The sequence below is a fragment of the Neodiprion virginianus genome, chromosome 2, assembly GCF_021901495.1.
Source record: "Neodiprion virginianus isolate iyNeoVirg1 chromosome 2, iyNeoVirg1.1, whole genome shotgun sequence".
Classification (NCBI taxonomy): Eukaryota; Metazoa; Arthropoda; class Insecta; order Hymenoptera; family Diprionidae; genus Neodiprion; species Neodiprion virginianus.
The window spans coordinates 40,218,503-40,233,263 of record NC_060878.1 but is presented as its reverse complement, the minus strand read 5'-3'; the positions used below and the strand labels follow the sequence as shown (position 1 = coordinate 40,233,263).

Genomic DNA, 14,761 nt, shown 5'->3' with positions numbered 1-14,761 from the left:
ATTCAGAAATATTGTTGAGCTCTTCAACGTGTAGCTTGCATCTTTATCTGGTGACGTTGTTAGAGAAGGGCTGCGACGACGAGATGACTCCAGGATCTTGACTCTGCCACCGTTTCAAACTGAAAAAACAGTAGAAGTAGCCATTGGTTCAACCACAAGAGCAGAGGATGAAAGTGATCGAGAGAATCGCAAGTTTAGTGTACCTGTTGTAACGAGGCTGTAAGTTTGAAAAGTATCGATTCGATTACAATCTTTACAGATCGTTTTCAGACAAAGAGTCTTTATAAAGTATCACGTGGGAATATATCGTGTCAACTTACAAATACTGTCTTGAAACTGTCCACAATTGTTCTGCGTGTTCGGAGAATAGTCTGAGAAAGCGGCATGTGTGCATTTTCAGAAAGTGAAAGAAAGTCGAAGAAATAATGATGAGTGTGTTTGTTTTTGACGTCACATATAATCTAGTGTAAATCAGCGATTATTATTAACAGCGAGATTACTGCCAAATTTTACAAAGCTTGGGCTTATTTTGCTGATACGAACTGTGATTGCGCTCAAAGCTATATATTAGAGAATTAGCAGAAAATAGTGGCTATACATGTAGCCTGGGGTTTTAGGTAAATTGAATGAGAGAAAGTATAACAATATTTTCCGGATGCATGAATAACCAATGTCTTATAAATCCATGCACCAGTGGTTTGAAAATTCCATTATCCTTTTCACCGAATAAGGGATATGTAATCTGAAGCGCTTTTTCCTTATCTTTCGTAAAAGGATAGCGATATATATATATCCGTTTAATTCTCATTGGCTCGCATGGATACATTTATCTGAAGCAATGACGCTTTGGATTATGAAGCTTTTTAAAGGACGGTGACAGATCTTTGGATCAGTATTCAGAGCCACTTTCGTACAATACAGGACGTTCAATTTCTCGTTATAACTTCAGTTGATTCAGATTGGCCATACAAAAGTAAGTAAGAATCCCAGTTTATGATACGTATTTCTGTTTCTCCAAAAGCGGAAACGGTACCTTTTCGAATCAGGAGTAAAGGACAAACCGTTGAAATTATATTTGCTACTTTAAACCAGTATATTGAAAACTGTTCAATCTTTACTATAGAAGAGTCCAAACATTGGCCTTCCTGAGTCTCATAAAACTATAAGCGAAGCATGGTTTTATAACATTCGCTTGATTTAAATGTTTTTTTCCACTTCTGGTGCCATTTTTTAAGAAGGGTTTTATTAAACTCGTTGAACGGTCGTTAATTTGATCAAGCTCAGTGTGCAATTCACACGTGATTTGTAATTATTTCATAGTTTGTACCTTGGGAGAATATGATTTTGAAAATTTTCATCACGTCTATAATATGCCTACGTGATTATCAATTTTATTATATGCTATATGATACTCGCGATGCTGACAGTCTGAGGAAAAATTTCCATTATCAAACTGCGTGATTCACCTAGCGGAAGTCAATTCTTGATAAACATTATGCTGGATATGACAGCTTCTCAACTAACTGTTGAAAATATTTTGTGTTTTTAATTTTAATAAATAGTCAGTTTTTTATGCCTAAAACTTTCGTTAGATGCTGAATATATTTCAATTATACCGATAATATTGCTTCGGATTGATATGAGTGGATTAAAAGCGGGATTAACCGTGATTCACACTATATAATTAGATGCGTACAAAAAGCAAGTTGAACAGAAAAAGATGCGGTTTCATACCCTGCTTAAAATGTTTCCGAGTTAAAGTCATATTTCTAATTCATCAGAAGACCCCTTCATTATTGACCCTAATAAGCTCGTGATAGATACCACAGAAATGTCATTGTGGTTCAAAGCTTTGTTTTTTTATATTTTCAAACAATTAACCATCAAAAGAGTAATAAATGCACCAATTTAAATTGGTCGCATGGCATTTCATATGGAAACCCCAAAGTACAAATTTTTATAAATTCAACCGCGGCTTATTAATCACGATTGTACCGCTTTCTAAACTTCCGATGCTTGAAAAATTGTCGCCATACTCTACTGCAGACTCGGAACAGAACTTTAATCTTATTATGTACACTTACATTGTATATTTTTATGTACTATTGAAGCAATGGATGTCCGAAATACGTACTACACGTTTTTCATCGTTCATGATAGTGAATTTGTGCTAGTAGAAATTTGTGAGGAAAATGAATTTAACAGCTGTGGAAAGGAATGCTTAAGTTGTAATCTTTTATATAATGGAATAATGAGCACATAATTATTACTCAAAACCATTCCCGTTGAGTACGTTCTGCATTCTCATTTTTTGTCAATAGTGTAAGAAGATTAAAATTTAACTTTCAGGTGTTCGTTTGGAAGACGCGATGACTGCCCGTGAACTGTCAATGGTTTCAAAGGAGTCGATGGACACTCCGATCATCATTTTAGGCTCTGCGCGAAAGTTAAGAATGTTATCAGCATCATTCACTTTTGCTCAATTGGTCAGTATTCTTTGGTTTTAACGGTCTAAATTAAACTGAGTCACTGTTGGATTTGCTAAACTACGATTGAGATTGAACACAGTCAATTATTGTTGCGTCGAATAATATTAGGTGACGTTATGTGTTCAAATGGTTGTTTGTTTTTAGATACTAGGTATCATTTGCGTTGGGATGGCTTTGTGGGACATGAAGCTCAACTTTGCAGAGTTATTATTCGCCAGTGGCGTGGGGCTTTTCAAAAAAATTTCGGATAGGCGCACCGGGTTTTTGAGCTCGATATTGAAGTTCACGAGTCGATTCTCCTCCGCAGAATACGATCGTGTAACGGTAGATCAACTGAGTGGTCGGATTTTAGTAATTGCAATTACAACTTTCTTCGTCATTGCTACATACATCTTTCTCGTTTGGTACGCAGCATCTCTACTGAATGGGACAATAACACGAAATACACTCGTTAGCGTAAGTTTAAGAAGGATCCTTAATTATTGTTGTATTGAATATCATCACAACACGAAGAGTCCTGCAATTAGTCATTTCTTATGAACCTTGGGATTCTCAAGGAATGAACTAAAACTAAAATAAAACGAAGAAGAAATTTAGTGAAGTATACCGAATGCATGATTGATTTAATCAGAATTCATTGTTTCAGGAGGTGGTCTATCAGTCAACCGGTTTCGCGTCACATTTTATAGCCTCATCGGTCCTTTTTGCGCAAATTGAGGATGTGGGAATTGAATACTACATGAATCGCATGATGATGTTGTATTTATCGGTAAGTTCTACGTTGGATTCTCCAACTTGACAATCTACTAACGGTTGTAACGAGTTTCTCATAAACGTGTCAAATATACACCAGCTTCTTCTTGATGGTAATGTTCTCTAATTTCTGTTTTTAGATGATGATTATGGCCATCGCCATGCTGTATCTCTTGAGCTTTGGTTTAACTCTGTTGCTTTGCAGACAAGTTAAGTAATGCGGCCAAAATCTAATTCATGGACTTGCAGTGGATTTGCAATTCAGGGAACTTTTCATAGATTTCTACCGATACCTATATATTCGTAATATTAATATTCATTCAAATTCGAGATCCAAAATTATTTCTTTTTAATTGTAATTTGTCGAGATTTATTACCCAGAACATACGTTAACTAGGAAATAGATTTAAGATGCGTGTACTTAGTTGGAATAAGTTGAAATAAAAGTGGAAACTTATGACATCACTGCGTTCGTTGTTTATACAATTGATAATTTTTGTACGGAATATTAGGGACACAGACAAATTACATATATTTGGATAGCAAACATTGGATTGAAGAACTGTACTCTTGTATGTGCCAAGTGGCGAGTCGCTTGAATTAAGAGTTATATAAGAGAAAATGCTATGCGGATAAAGAAATATTCTCATTCTCAGTCTTAGGGCTGCGTAAAATACCTTCACCAATTGTTAATTGTTCGTAACCGACCTCCGAATATGTAAAAAAAATCGGCAATCTTAGTCTTCAAAATTGTGGGAGACGAATTTTTGGGGCAATTTCTTTTTAACATTTTTCTTCGAGAAAATTTTTTTAATAATAATGTTTGAATAACTATATCGCTGATTCAAGATATTTCATATGCAGATCGAGAAAAGTGGAAAATAAATAAACATCACAAGTGTTGAAATTACACCTGATATACACATGGGAACACTGATTTAGACAGGGTTGATTTTTCGGCGAAGTCGCTTACATTGACAATGCAGAATCAACTCACTGCGTCATTGCTGATTGGCTACAAACTCGTTGAAATTTTGTATGGTTGAGTTATGTGATGTTCAGTGCATTGCCAACGTAATTGACCCTGCCGGAAAGTTAATCGTCCTCGGACCACTGTGTGTACGTCGACAACTGTGAAAGTATTCATATTTATGAGGAATAATGAAAGATGTTTACGTCCTACGATCTTTTTGCTGCGTTTTCCACGTTTCTGGGGGTCCAATTAGTCGAGAGAGGGTCATACAACTCGATTCTGGGACAAAAGATTTTTCGCACAAAAAAAAGTAAGGCTAACCCCTTTGCTTTTTTGGCGAAAATTTTCGCGATTTTGAAAAGTGCTTGAATAAATTCTTTCTGGCACTATTCCGACGTAATTCTGCGAGAGAAATCGATTGGGCGCAGTCCCAATCCGCTGCGAGCAACGGATAAAAAGTTACAGCCAAAAAACCAGTATCCGAGTGTTCGCCATTTTTCAGCGAGTGCTCTTTCCCTCGCTATTTCTCTGCTGTTGGTCCGACGCACTTTCTGCTGCGTTTTCTGAGTTCCTGGGGGTCCGATTAGTCAGAAAAGGGTCATTCAGATCGAATCTGAGACCAAAAATTTTTCGCCCAAAAAAAAAGTAAGGCTAACCCCTTTGCTTTTTTGGCGAAAATTTTCGCGATTTTGAAAAGTGCTGGAATATATTCTTTCATGCACTATTCCGACGTAATTCTGCGAGAGAAATCGATTGGGTGCAGTCATAATCCGCTGCGAGCAACGGATAAAAAGCTACAGCCAAAAAACCAGTATCCGAGTTTTCGCCATTTTTCAGCTGGTGTTTTTTCCCTCGTCATTTCTCTGCTGTTGGTCCGACGCACATTCTGCTGCATTTTCTGAGTTCCTGGGGGTTCAATTAGTCAGAAAAGGGTCATTCAGATCGAATCTGAGACCAAAAATTTTTCGCCCAAAAAAAAAGTAAGGCTAACCCCTTTGCTTTTTTGGCGAAAATTTTCGCGATTTTGAAAAGTGCTGGAACAAATTCTTTCATGCACTATTCCGACGTAATTTTGCGAGAGAAATCGATTGGGCGCAGTCCGATTACGTTGCGAGCAACGGATAAAAAGTTACAGCCAAAAAACCAATATCCGAGTTTTCGCCATTTTTCAGCTGGTGTTTTTTCCCTCGTCATTTCTCTGCTGTTGGTCCGCCGCACTTTCTGCTGCGTTTTCTGAGTTCCTGGGGGTCCGATTAGTCAGAAAAGGGTCATACAAATCGAATCTGAGACCAAAAATTTTTCGCCCAAAAAAAAAGTAAGGCTGACCCCTTTGCTTTTTTGGCGAAAATTTTCGCGATTTTGAAAAGTGCTGGAATAAATTCTTTCATGCACTATTCCGACGTAATTCTGCGAGACAAATCGATTGGGCGCAGTTCGATTACGATGCGAGGAACGGATCAAAAATTGCAGCCAAAAAACCAAAGAATCTGTTTCGTAATTTTTTTTGCTGCTGATCTTTCCTGCGTATTTTTTCTGCTGTTGGTCCTACGCTCTTCTTGCTGCGTTTTCTACGTTCCTGGAGATCGAATTAGTGAGGACAGGGTCACACGAATCGATTCTGGGACGAAAGATTATTTGGTAAAAAAAAAGTAAGGCTTTTTTGGCGAAAATTTTCGCGATTTTGAAAAATGCTGGAATAAATTCCTTGAATTTTTCTTGAAAATTTGGACAATTTTGAAAAATACTGGAATCAATTCTATCATGTACTATCTCGATGTACTTTTGCGAGAGGAATTTATTCCACTCACTCTCGACTCACTGAGAACAACGGATCAAAACTTGCTGCCAAAAAACTTAGCGAGATGGGGAAGGAAAATGAGAAAGTCGTAGCTGCAAAGTTTCTGTTTCAGTTCAGTTACAATTTATTTAATGTGCCTTAAATCTAGTACAAGTGTTCAAGTGTCAGTGTATGTTAGTTTAAAAAGTTGTCAAATAGTATTAAAATGAAAAATAAAGAGAATATGAGAAAAATCAATTGCAACATACAATAAATCAACCGGAATGCGAAAAATGTTATATAAATTATGTTTTTAGTTAGTAAGTATAATTCATGTTCTATCCTGCACATAAGTGCAATGTACCTCCTTAGGATACGATGTGTATGATATTCTATCGTTACTATTTCATGTAAACCATATTTGTATTTTCTCAGTTGTTGTTCCCAAGCTGTTATATGTATCATTTTTGCATTCCCAAGGGTCCAATTACCTAGTCCAGAGAGGGTCACACAAAGAGATTCTGAAATAAGAAACATTTTTATATTAAAACTAATTTATCTTGACCCTATTGCGCCGTAATTTTGCAAAGGAAACAGATTGCGCAGAGTTTTTACTTCCTGCGATAAGCGTATCTAAAGTTACAGCCGATTAATTAGCTTATTAGTAATTGTTTTGTTCCGAATTGCGTGATGTATTTAGTGAAATGGGTCGGTGAGATTTTTTTTTCACGATACGTAAGAATGTTCGAAACTTCAAAAGTAGCTATTGTTCGTTTTCCAACTTATTTGGTTCTGGGGATGAGAAAGTTTATAGACGATCCTCACTTTGTTGGCACAGACCTTGCCTGCGTTGAATTTTATTTCACGGTGTTTTTGGTAGGTTATCTATGAAATTTTTCCAAGTAGTCCGGCAAATTTTAAAGAAGTCACAACGCAGAATAACCTCGCAACATCACGAGTCTTGAAGCATCTTCATGGGTGATGTGTAATGGTAGTCGATCTTTCAACCGTTGGAACGCCTCTCTGGCTTTTTTAGGAGGCAGCAGATAACTCGGCAACTTCACTGGACTTGTTAATTAATTATACACATAAATCAAGCCTCTAAAAAATATCGAATTTCAATGGAAAAATGCTTCTATTAAAATGAGACTAATAAAGGTAATTAATGTGGCTAAACAGTTGCCAAGGAAGTGGTTTTTTTTGCATTACATTATTGCGGTAAGCAATTTTCGATAAGAAATCCCGATAACCGTTAATATAATAACTCATAATCGGAATGTTGCGTAAAACATTTTCTTTGCCGAATGCTTGTTCTGACCTGATATCATTCTCACTCTTAACTCTCACGATGTATCGATCTCAAATCGACATTACACATATCGATGATCCATAGGGATTACCGTAAATCAATACAAATCAATGTATCCTCACTTTCGCGCTAATCGGCCAAGCGTCAACACGATGCTTAAGGAATGTCACTAAATTGTAAGTTGAAATCTCTCAACATCTAATTTGATAATACCTGATCCTTTTCTTATAAATAATTTTCCCGTAAATCTCGCCTTGAATTTTTGTATTTTTATATCACATCAGCAATCGTTGCATATCATTTTTTACAGAACAGTTAAACTGTCGGTCAGACACATGTTCAAAAACGTATGTGTTCTCATATCATTACAAATTTAAACTAGTTTTATAAATGTATACAAACGCCAAATAATTCAAACAATTGTCTAGAAAAATTCGTGTTTTCATTTTGTTTGTAGTAGTCGGAAGATGATCGACTGCAGCCCGATCGAAACGTCGCAATGAATTATTGCTTAAGGGAAAAGAAAAAAAAATGTCTCTTTAATTGACCATCACTCGATGAAAATGAGCTATCATTAATCCTCCAACGGTCACTCACTTCAAAATAAGATACCTATATATTCATAATGTGATCTTTAGGTACAAATTCGAGACCCAGTGGTATCCCGTTTTCATTGTAATTTGTCGAGGTTCATTACATAGAACATACGTCGACTAGAAAATAGATTTAAAATGCGTAAACTTGGGTGGGATAAGTTGAAATCAAAGTGTAATTCATGATATCACTGCATTTGTTGTCTGTACAATTAATTATTTTTTATACGGAATATTGTGAACACGAGTAAATTATATATATATACATATTTGAATAGCAAACATTGGATTTCCATACTGTACTTTTCCATGTACCAAGCCCCAAGACACTCAAACAAAGGATATAAAGGTAAATTCCATTGGAAGATCGAGGATTATTCTCATCCTCAGTGTTAGGGTTACCTACAATATCATCTACATTCCTCAGTTTGAATTATTTCAACTCCGAGCCCATAAAGAAACATCATTATTAATTTTGACGAAACATTACTAGTCTTCGGCCTGAGATATCGCGAGATTTACTGTAAAACAACTCGTAAATTGAAAAAACTTCATAATGAGGATTAGTATTGAATGTATGAAAGTATTTTTGTCGAAGAAAAAAACGTTCTAAGTAGTTATTTCTATTCAGGAAAGCAGTCAGAAAATGGATCGACAGCCCTCTACGTCCAATATTGAATAGGGTCAATTTTAGAGTGTAAGCCCCCCCCCCCCCCCCCCCAAGCTCATTGAAATTAACCCGACCTGATTTTGATATTATCATACCATGTACATAAACTGTGAAACTACCGTGATGGAATTTCATCACTTGACTTGGGGTTCTGTAAACTATTTGTTAATTTGAAATATCGCGTGAAAACTTTGTCATTATTTATATTTTCCAAAGCTTCTTGTAATCCTTGATTGCAGAAGTGCTTTTAAGAATGCAGGCAACCCAAGGTGCGCAACAAAATCATTTCGATAAAAATGGCTGCTCCGTAACGTAGGCAATATTATCAGCTAGTATGCGATCTAATGCCTGACACAATCGATGGTATTTGTTAATCGTATTAAAACATTGCAGCATCGTCAAAGCTGTTTGTGAGTTTGAGCTGTTGAATAATATCAGAATTGATTGTTCTTTAATTATTATCAAGCTTGTATTTGATAACAGAAATTGTTCGTAACTTGAATGCACTATAGATAATATCATTAGATTCAACGTGATCATTGCATTGAATTATGAAATATAATAATAGTTATTGAACTGTTGACTTTGCACACCGCAGTTTGCAGTGTGTGCATAATTTATGAAACGGGATTGCATGTTTCAATATACGCTTTAATATCGGTATATCTACACACATCAGCGCGATCTTGTAGTAAGTACGGCTGGTTTAAATCGCGAGTTGACGATTAACGTAGCAGCACGTAATCGTGTTCTTTGAAAAACTGGTATACCTCGAAAACGAGAATTGTGTGAATCACATGCATTGCATAAGTTTAAACAGAAATACAAGGAAAACACTCCGGAATTAATGCAAGTATTCGAATAACGACTTTGATGAAGTTATTGTAAGTAAAATCGCGCACTTCGCTTCCGTTCGACAGTTTTCTGATAAAAAAAAAAAAAACGCCTCAAACTGGAGTTACAAAAAATAAGTATTCGTGAAACATTCTGCCTCGAGACAATCTCATGCACTATGTTTGAAAAACAATTGAGCAAACACGTGTAATTAAGTGTGGTGAAAAAAGGCTCGTCGGTCGGAGAACGAATGCATACAGAAAACGAAGACTTGCAGGTGGGTCTTAAGGTCAAGGAGCTCTACCTGCCTACAGGGATCCTTGAAACACATTGCGCGGTGCAATATCTTTCAGGAGGGAAAGGCGAAAGGGAAAGAAAAGGGGAAAGAGCGATTTCTGCAATGTCGGAGGAAGTGTAGGCGTCAAATAATCCGTAGATAACACAGCGCGATAGATCGTTACCGATCGGTCGCCGAGGAGTCGATGCTGGATCTTCTGAGTCTCTGGAGTCTAATAACGGTCGCGAACTACGGCATGACGCATACTTCATACAACTCGGCTTTTAAATGCGTGACATGAGATCTTTGGTTGAGCTGATTGGTATTTCCCATGGTACCCAGGCGATCTCGATCATCACAATTGAAGTTCCACCCAGTCAGTGTGGCCAGCCTGGCGGTCAGTAGTCGGAGAATCAGCCAGACGCCTGCAGCCGACGACCGTCTTAAAACCAGTATTTCCTTGAGTGCCCTCCGCGTTCCTTCAGTTATTCGAAAGACGTCCACCGCGTTACTTGGAAGTCCTGTCGTGACTGCCGGAGAGCTGCATCGCACAAAAGCTAGTAAGTGCATCGTGTGTAACAGAATAAGTGCACAAAGCTTATTCGGAATCAGACGTTGTTTAAAATCCTCGAATTCTACATACATACTTGTATGATCTGTAGTATAGTACACTGGTAGAGCCTGGTTTAGGAAAAGTGCGAAAATATTTGCAAGATGCGAGGGAAATGGCGAGGCCTTGGATACAGCATCTCGTTTTGTTTGGAAGCTCCACCTATCGAGGCGTCGATGTTTTAGTACCGATAATATTTTTCTTTGTTTGCAGTTTCAAAGTTTTTCTCTTCGAGAACTTGTTACTCGGGTTCAACTTGCGTTGTACTTACAGCAAACCTTTGTACAGTTATTTGTCAGTGAGAGAGACTAGTTTATACGCAACTAATCAACAATTATTAATGGAATGCGAGCGCAGTAGCTGGACTGATTCATCGTTTGAAATTTGAAATATGCGCGCCTTTGTGATAAGAGGGAAGTGATATAAAGTTGACGCTACAGCGACACAATCAGTTGGAAGTGATACGTTCGAGTATAAGTTCTAAGCTAGCTAGTAAACGTCACGTATTGTATACGAGTATGTGCGGTAACTACCACTCTCAATTTTAATAGTTATTGTGTTAAAATCGACTACTTATTATTGAACAGTTTACGGCCCGTTGCTACAAACAATCGCGTTTTCCAGGCAAGTTCAAATTTGTAATATTTCTCCCGCCTTTTTTAAACTATACCATTGGATTGCATTGTCTGGCCGCGGTACGAACGAACGCGGAAGGAATGCCAGTGGCAAATATTGACGATCGTTTATAAACACGAAATTTTCTACGACTTCGGGGGATAGGAAAAAAAGTGATTAAAATGTGATAATGATGTTCTATGCCAGCGGTACTTTCTTGAACTCTGGATTTATTAAGTTCACAAGTTAAATTTCTCATTACGTTTTACGGGCCGTGTCCCCAGGCTTGTAAAGTCCAGCCTTTGTGCAGCCTACTCCTCGATCACGTGTAAACGGTGAAGTTTGGTTTTCAGAATCCTAAAGCAACACACTTGTGTAATATTTGATAGGTTATATCGGTTGTTGTGACATTGTAAACGTCATAAAGCCGCGATGTAGATGAACATCTACGATAATATCTGGCAAGAACTTCTTTACTCGGTTGCACAACGCAACGCTCGTTTTGTAATCTTTCGAATTGACTCATTTCCATGCAAGTTATACATTTCTGTATCGTTACAGATCCTGTTACACTGTTTCTTATACTCATTTCACTCTGTCTACACCATGTCTCGCTCAAGCAAAATGATACCAACAAAGACCGCCGGTTCCTCTCCAGTCCACATTTCGAGCATGGCGTGGAACTTTAAGATATTCGGAGCGATCCTCTTATTCGTTGAAATGGTGAGTATTTTTTCCTGATTTTATCCCAGTAAAATTGTTCTCCGCCATGGCTAGGTCCAACATAATTTATCATCAAAACTTGTACAGAGCGCAGTTATCGCTCTTTATGCGCCTACAACATTGTTATCTGTATGAGTAACCACTATCTGGCAAACCACACCTTTGCCTCGATGTACAAACTGCCGGTCCAGTGTCAATCATACAAGCTACGTCATGCCCACGTGCAGATAGGAAAAAGCGTGTGGATCCTGCTAAGTGCGACTAAATACTAGATTTTTTCTTCGTTTTTTTCTGGTCAAATACGTAAATCACTTAGCGGCTTATGTGAACCTCCGATATTGCGCATCTAATTTCCGTATTGCCCAGTCACTTTCGTGCCTATCTACCGTTCGCTTCAACAAAAAATTTGACCAAGTATGATGAGCAGCCATATTAACAAATGCAAGTGTAAATTAAACTCGTATTGACGCGAAAAAAAAAAAGAAAACAACATTGCATTTATTGCGGGTCGCGATTCAACCTCACCGAGGTATTTTTCACGTGAATAAGAAATTGACGTACGTATTAGAATCACTTTCAACACTCACTACAATTGTCCAGTACTCTTTCACAGCGAACACACTACAAAGTATCGATATAAATAGTTTCGTGACGATTTTCACCTTGGAGGAATTCAATGTCAGTAGCAATTTCGAATTATAGAAAGTCGTCACCGGCCACCCTTGAGACGGGTGGAGACTGATTAGCCCCGTGATTTGTTGCTAAAGGTGGTAGAGTTCTAACGGTAGAAACGAAACGTTGAACCAAGCAAGTTTAACGGTTTCTTGCAAGTGGCCTTAAGAAATCGGCTAATGAACGCTAAAATACAACTCCGCACGGTGGGTGATGCTAAATCGGGAGAAGTTTTCGGTAATCGTGAAGCTGTGGTTTTGAGCTGCTTAGAAAGTTAGAACAGGTTCACTGACAATCGATTTACGGTGATTTTCTGCAGGTGCTGGGGGTCGTCTCCTTATGGAAAGCCGGGTATGACCTGAACACCAACTTTCCGGAGGTGATAGTCATGAGCAGTAAGGAGATCATGGCACTGATCATGAGGAATATTATGGCAAAATCGGCTGGCTATGACGAAGAGAAGGTGAAATTGCTGGAGAAAGATCGCAAACATTCCCCAGTGGATCAGATCACTGGGCGCGTGTTCGTAGTTTCGGTGTCTGGAATCTTCATCCTTATATCTTTCGTTCTGTTCGCTTTGTCTCTCGCGTCCTTGATCACGAGATCGTTCAAACGAAGCGCACCTGTTTACGTGAGTATCCAAAGCAGAAAGAGAAATAAAATCAATTTCATTGGCCAGAAATCGGAACGGCAAGATAACATCAAAATCTCGTCTCTTCCCGACGGGATAATTTGTTGTTTTAGGAGATGATATGCCATTTGATAAGTTTCGGAGCGCACCTTTTGGCAGCCTTGGCCCTTAACATGCAAATCGGCATCCAGGGAGAAACTTTTGTTAATTCTGAAATGATGCGTAAAGTAGTGGTAAGTTTTAAAATTCAATGATTGTACAAAGAACCGGAAGCGGTGACTGTATTATTTGTCTTTATTTTTTCAGTGGATCGTCATAGCGAACTCAACGCTGAATTTCGTCAGTGCCATCGTATCTCTGTTGTCTTGCAGGGAATTCATGATTACCGATAGAGAAACCACTGCCTGAACGGGATTTCGTATTTTCTATGCCCAGTCGTCATAATCAAGAACTACGAATACTAGTCACGAGCGAAGACCAAAGTCAATTTCGTAGTATAAATGCGAAAGAAGAAAAGAAAAACGAAAAAACGCAACGGCAACTGTAATCGATAATTTCGCTGAATCTTAATTTAATCGACGCCAGTATTAATTCAGCAATTAATGCTGAATCTTATAACGGGCTTTATTCGATGCATCATCGAGCTGCTTCAATAGCACAGTCTTAAGTCGATAATATTGAAGGACATTGTTATTTTTCTACTTTTATATTAAGCCTTTACAGCATCGTCCAGCTCGCCCATGTTCTTTCATTGTCGTTCTATTTTCGTACGAGTAAGTATGCAGCACGAGTATGTTAATGTTCAGACGAATTTAGTTGGAATATAAATGACGAAGAATATGTTTAATTACTTATAATGATTCCCCATTGAATTGATATTGGACGATATGTCCCGAGGTTAAATGGGGCCAAATGACCCTTACATTCTATTCGGTCGTTTCACTCGACGTTACGATACACGCCGTACAGTGCAGTCTTATTTTTGTGGGGAAAAAAGCACTGAGAATCACGGAGTGGAATTTAGTTTAACCTCTGCTCATCCTCAAATTTATTACTATTATAATAACAGTACTCGTTTCGTTGATTACGATACCTTCCAATCCATAATTACGTGTCGAATGTAAATGCTAATTGACAATATTGATGATTATTTAGCACCAATATTTTACGGTATATTTACTCGAATAGTAAAATTATTAAAGAGAAGTTGATTAGTTAATCATATGAAGGTCTACACTCGTTGGAACACACATCAAGTACACAAAATAAATAATGAAACATAACGAAATTACCAACAACGTTACTTTCTTTCGGTCATGGTTCATGCTACAGTTTTATACCGTAACCAGATTCCTCACATTCTTCATCCTCAAAGCTCAACTGGTCTCATCTTATTGTTGTGCCTCGGCAAAGAAACGAGAGATTATAATGACTCATCGTAAATAAAAGTATTAAGGCATTTCTGGTATAATGCTACTGGAATACAAACCAGCATTACTCTTGATGAATGAATGATGACTGAGATCGTCGATTTCAAAATAAAAAATTGTGGTTTTTCGAGCAACTTGAAATCTAAGATAACTGCAGTAATCGACTTACGATCACATAGTCATAGATACGTTGATTGGAATTTAAATACAGATGCTGTACGTACTGTACGTTTTCAAACCCCGTGGGTACTTTTGTCTGAATTTATAGCAATAAGTTAAATACGCATTGCTGCACTTTGCACTACATGCAGCAATAGCGTGACATGCATTTTTTCGTCGCAAAGTGCATACAAAGTTTGACAAAATACGTACCTGGATACGCAGTGGTGATATTCCCGCTGACAT

At 37.8% G+C, this 14,761-nt stretch overlaps 2 protein-coding genes and 1 long non-coding RNA gene across 5 annotated transcripts; all 3 read left to right on the top strand.

The window, feature by feature from the left end:
• Positions 1 to 894: 894 nt before the first annotated feature.
• On the top strand, positions 895 to 3,809 carry LOC124297041 (uncharacterized). The gene is made up of 5 exons (XM_046747623.1): positions 895 to 973; positions 2,350 to 2,486; positions 2,634 to 2,945; positions 3,136 to 3,258; positions 3,383 to 3,809. The coding sequence occupies exons 2-5, from the start codon at positions 2,370 to 2,372 to the stop codon at positions 3,458 to 3,460; spliced, it is 630 nt and encodes a 209-aa protein (XP_046603579.1). The 5' UTR covers positions 895 to 973; positions 2,350 to 2,369; the 3' UTR covers positions 3,461 to 3,809.
• Positions 3,810 to 7,432: 3,623 nt separating this feature from the next.
• LOC124297073 (uncharacterized) lies at positions 7,433 to 7,866 on the top strand. The gene is made up of 2 exons (XR_006906518.1): positions 7,433 to 7,477; positions 7,759 to 7,866. It is a non-coding gene; the product is annotated as an uncharacterized LOC124297073 (long non-coding RNA).
• Positions 7,867 to 9,694: 1,828 nt separating this feature from the next.
• On the top strand, positions 9,695 to 13,773 carry LOC124298970 (uncharacterized). Of its 3 annotated transcripts, none has more exons than XM_046751722.1 (5): positions 9,695 to 10,235; positions 11,462 to 11,623; positions 12,615 to 12,926; positions 13,040 to 13,159; positions 13,233 to 13,773. In XM_046751722.1, the coding sequence occupies exons 2-5, from the start codon at positions 11,507 to 11,509 to the stop codon at positions 13,332 to 13,334; spliced, it is 651 nt and encodes a 216-aa protein (XP_046607678.1). In that variant the 5' UTR covers positions 9,695 to 10,235; positions 11,462 to 11,506; the 3' UTR covers positions 13,335 to 13,773. The 3 variants fall into 3 exon arrangements, with proteins under 3 accessions (XP_046607678.1, XP_046607679.1, XP_046607677.1); XM_046751723.1 differs by lacking the exon at positions 9,695 to 10,235 and adding an exon at positions 10,538 to 10,909; XM_046751721.1 differs by lacking the exon at positions 9,695 to 10,235 and adding an exon at positions 10,941 to 11,109.
• Positions 13,774 to 14,761: the final 988 nt, after the last annotated feature.

Excerpts from the sequence above, each read along its gene's own strand:
- LOC124297041 (XM_046747623.1), top strand. The coding sequence starts at position 2,370 with ATGACTGCCCGTGAACTGTCAATGGTTTCAAAGGAGTCGATGGACACT. Across the intron at positions 2,946-3,135 it reads CACGAAATACACTCGTTAGC|GAGGTGGTCTATCAGTCAAC; the intron begins GTAAGTTTAAGA and ends TCATTGTTTCAG. Across the intron at positions 3,259-3,382 it reads TGATGATGTTGTATTTATCG|ATGATGATTATGGCCATCGC; the intron begins GTAAGTTCTACG and ends TTCTGTTTTTAG.
- LOC124298970 (XM_046751721.1), top strand. Across the intron at positions 12,927-13,039 it reads AACGAAGCGCACCTGTTTAC|GAGATGATATGCCATTTGAT; the intron begins GTGAGTATCCAA and ends TTGTTGTTTTAG. Across the intron at positions 13,160-13,232 it reads AAATGATGCGTAAAGTAGTG|TGGATCGTCATAGCGAACTC; the intron begins GTAAGTTTTAAA and ends TTATTTTTTCAG.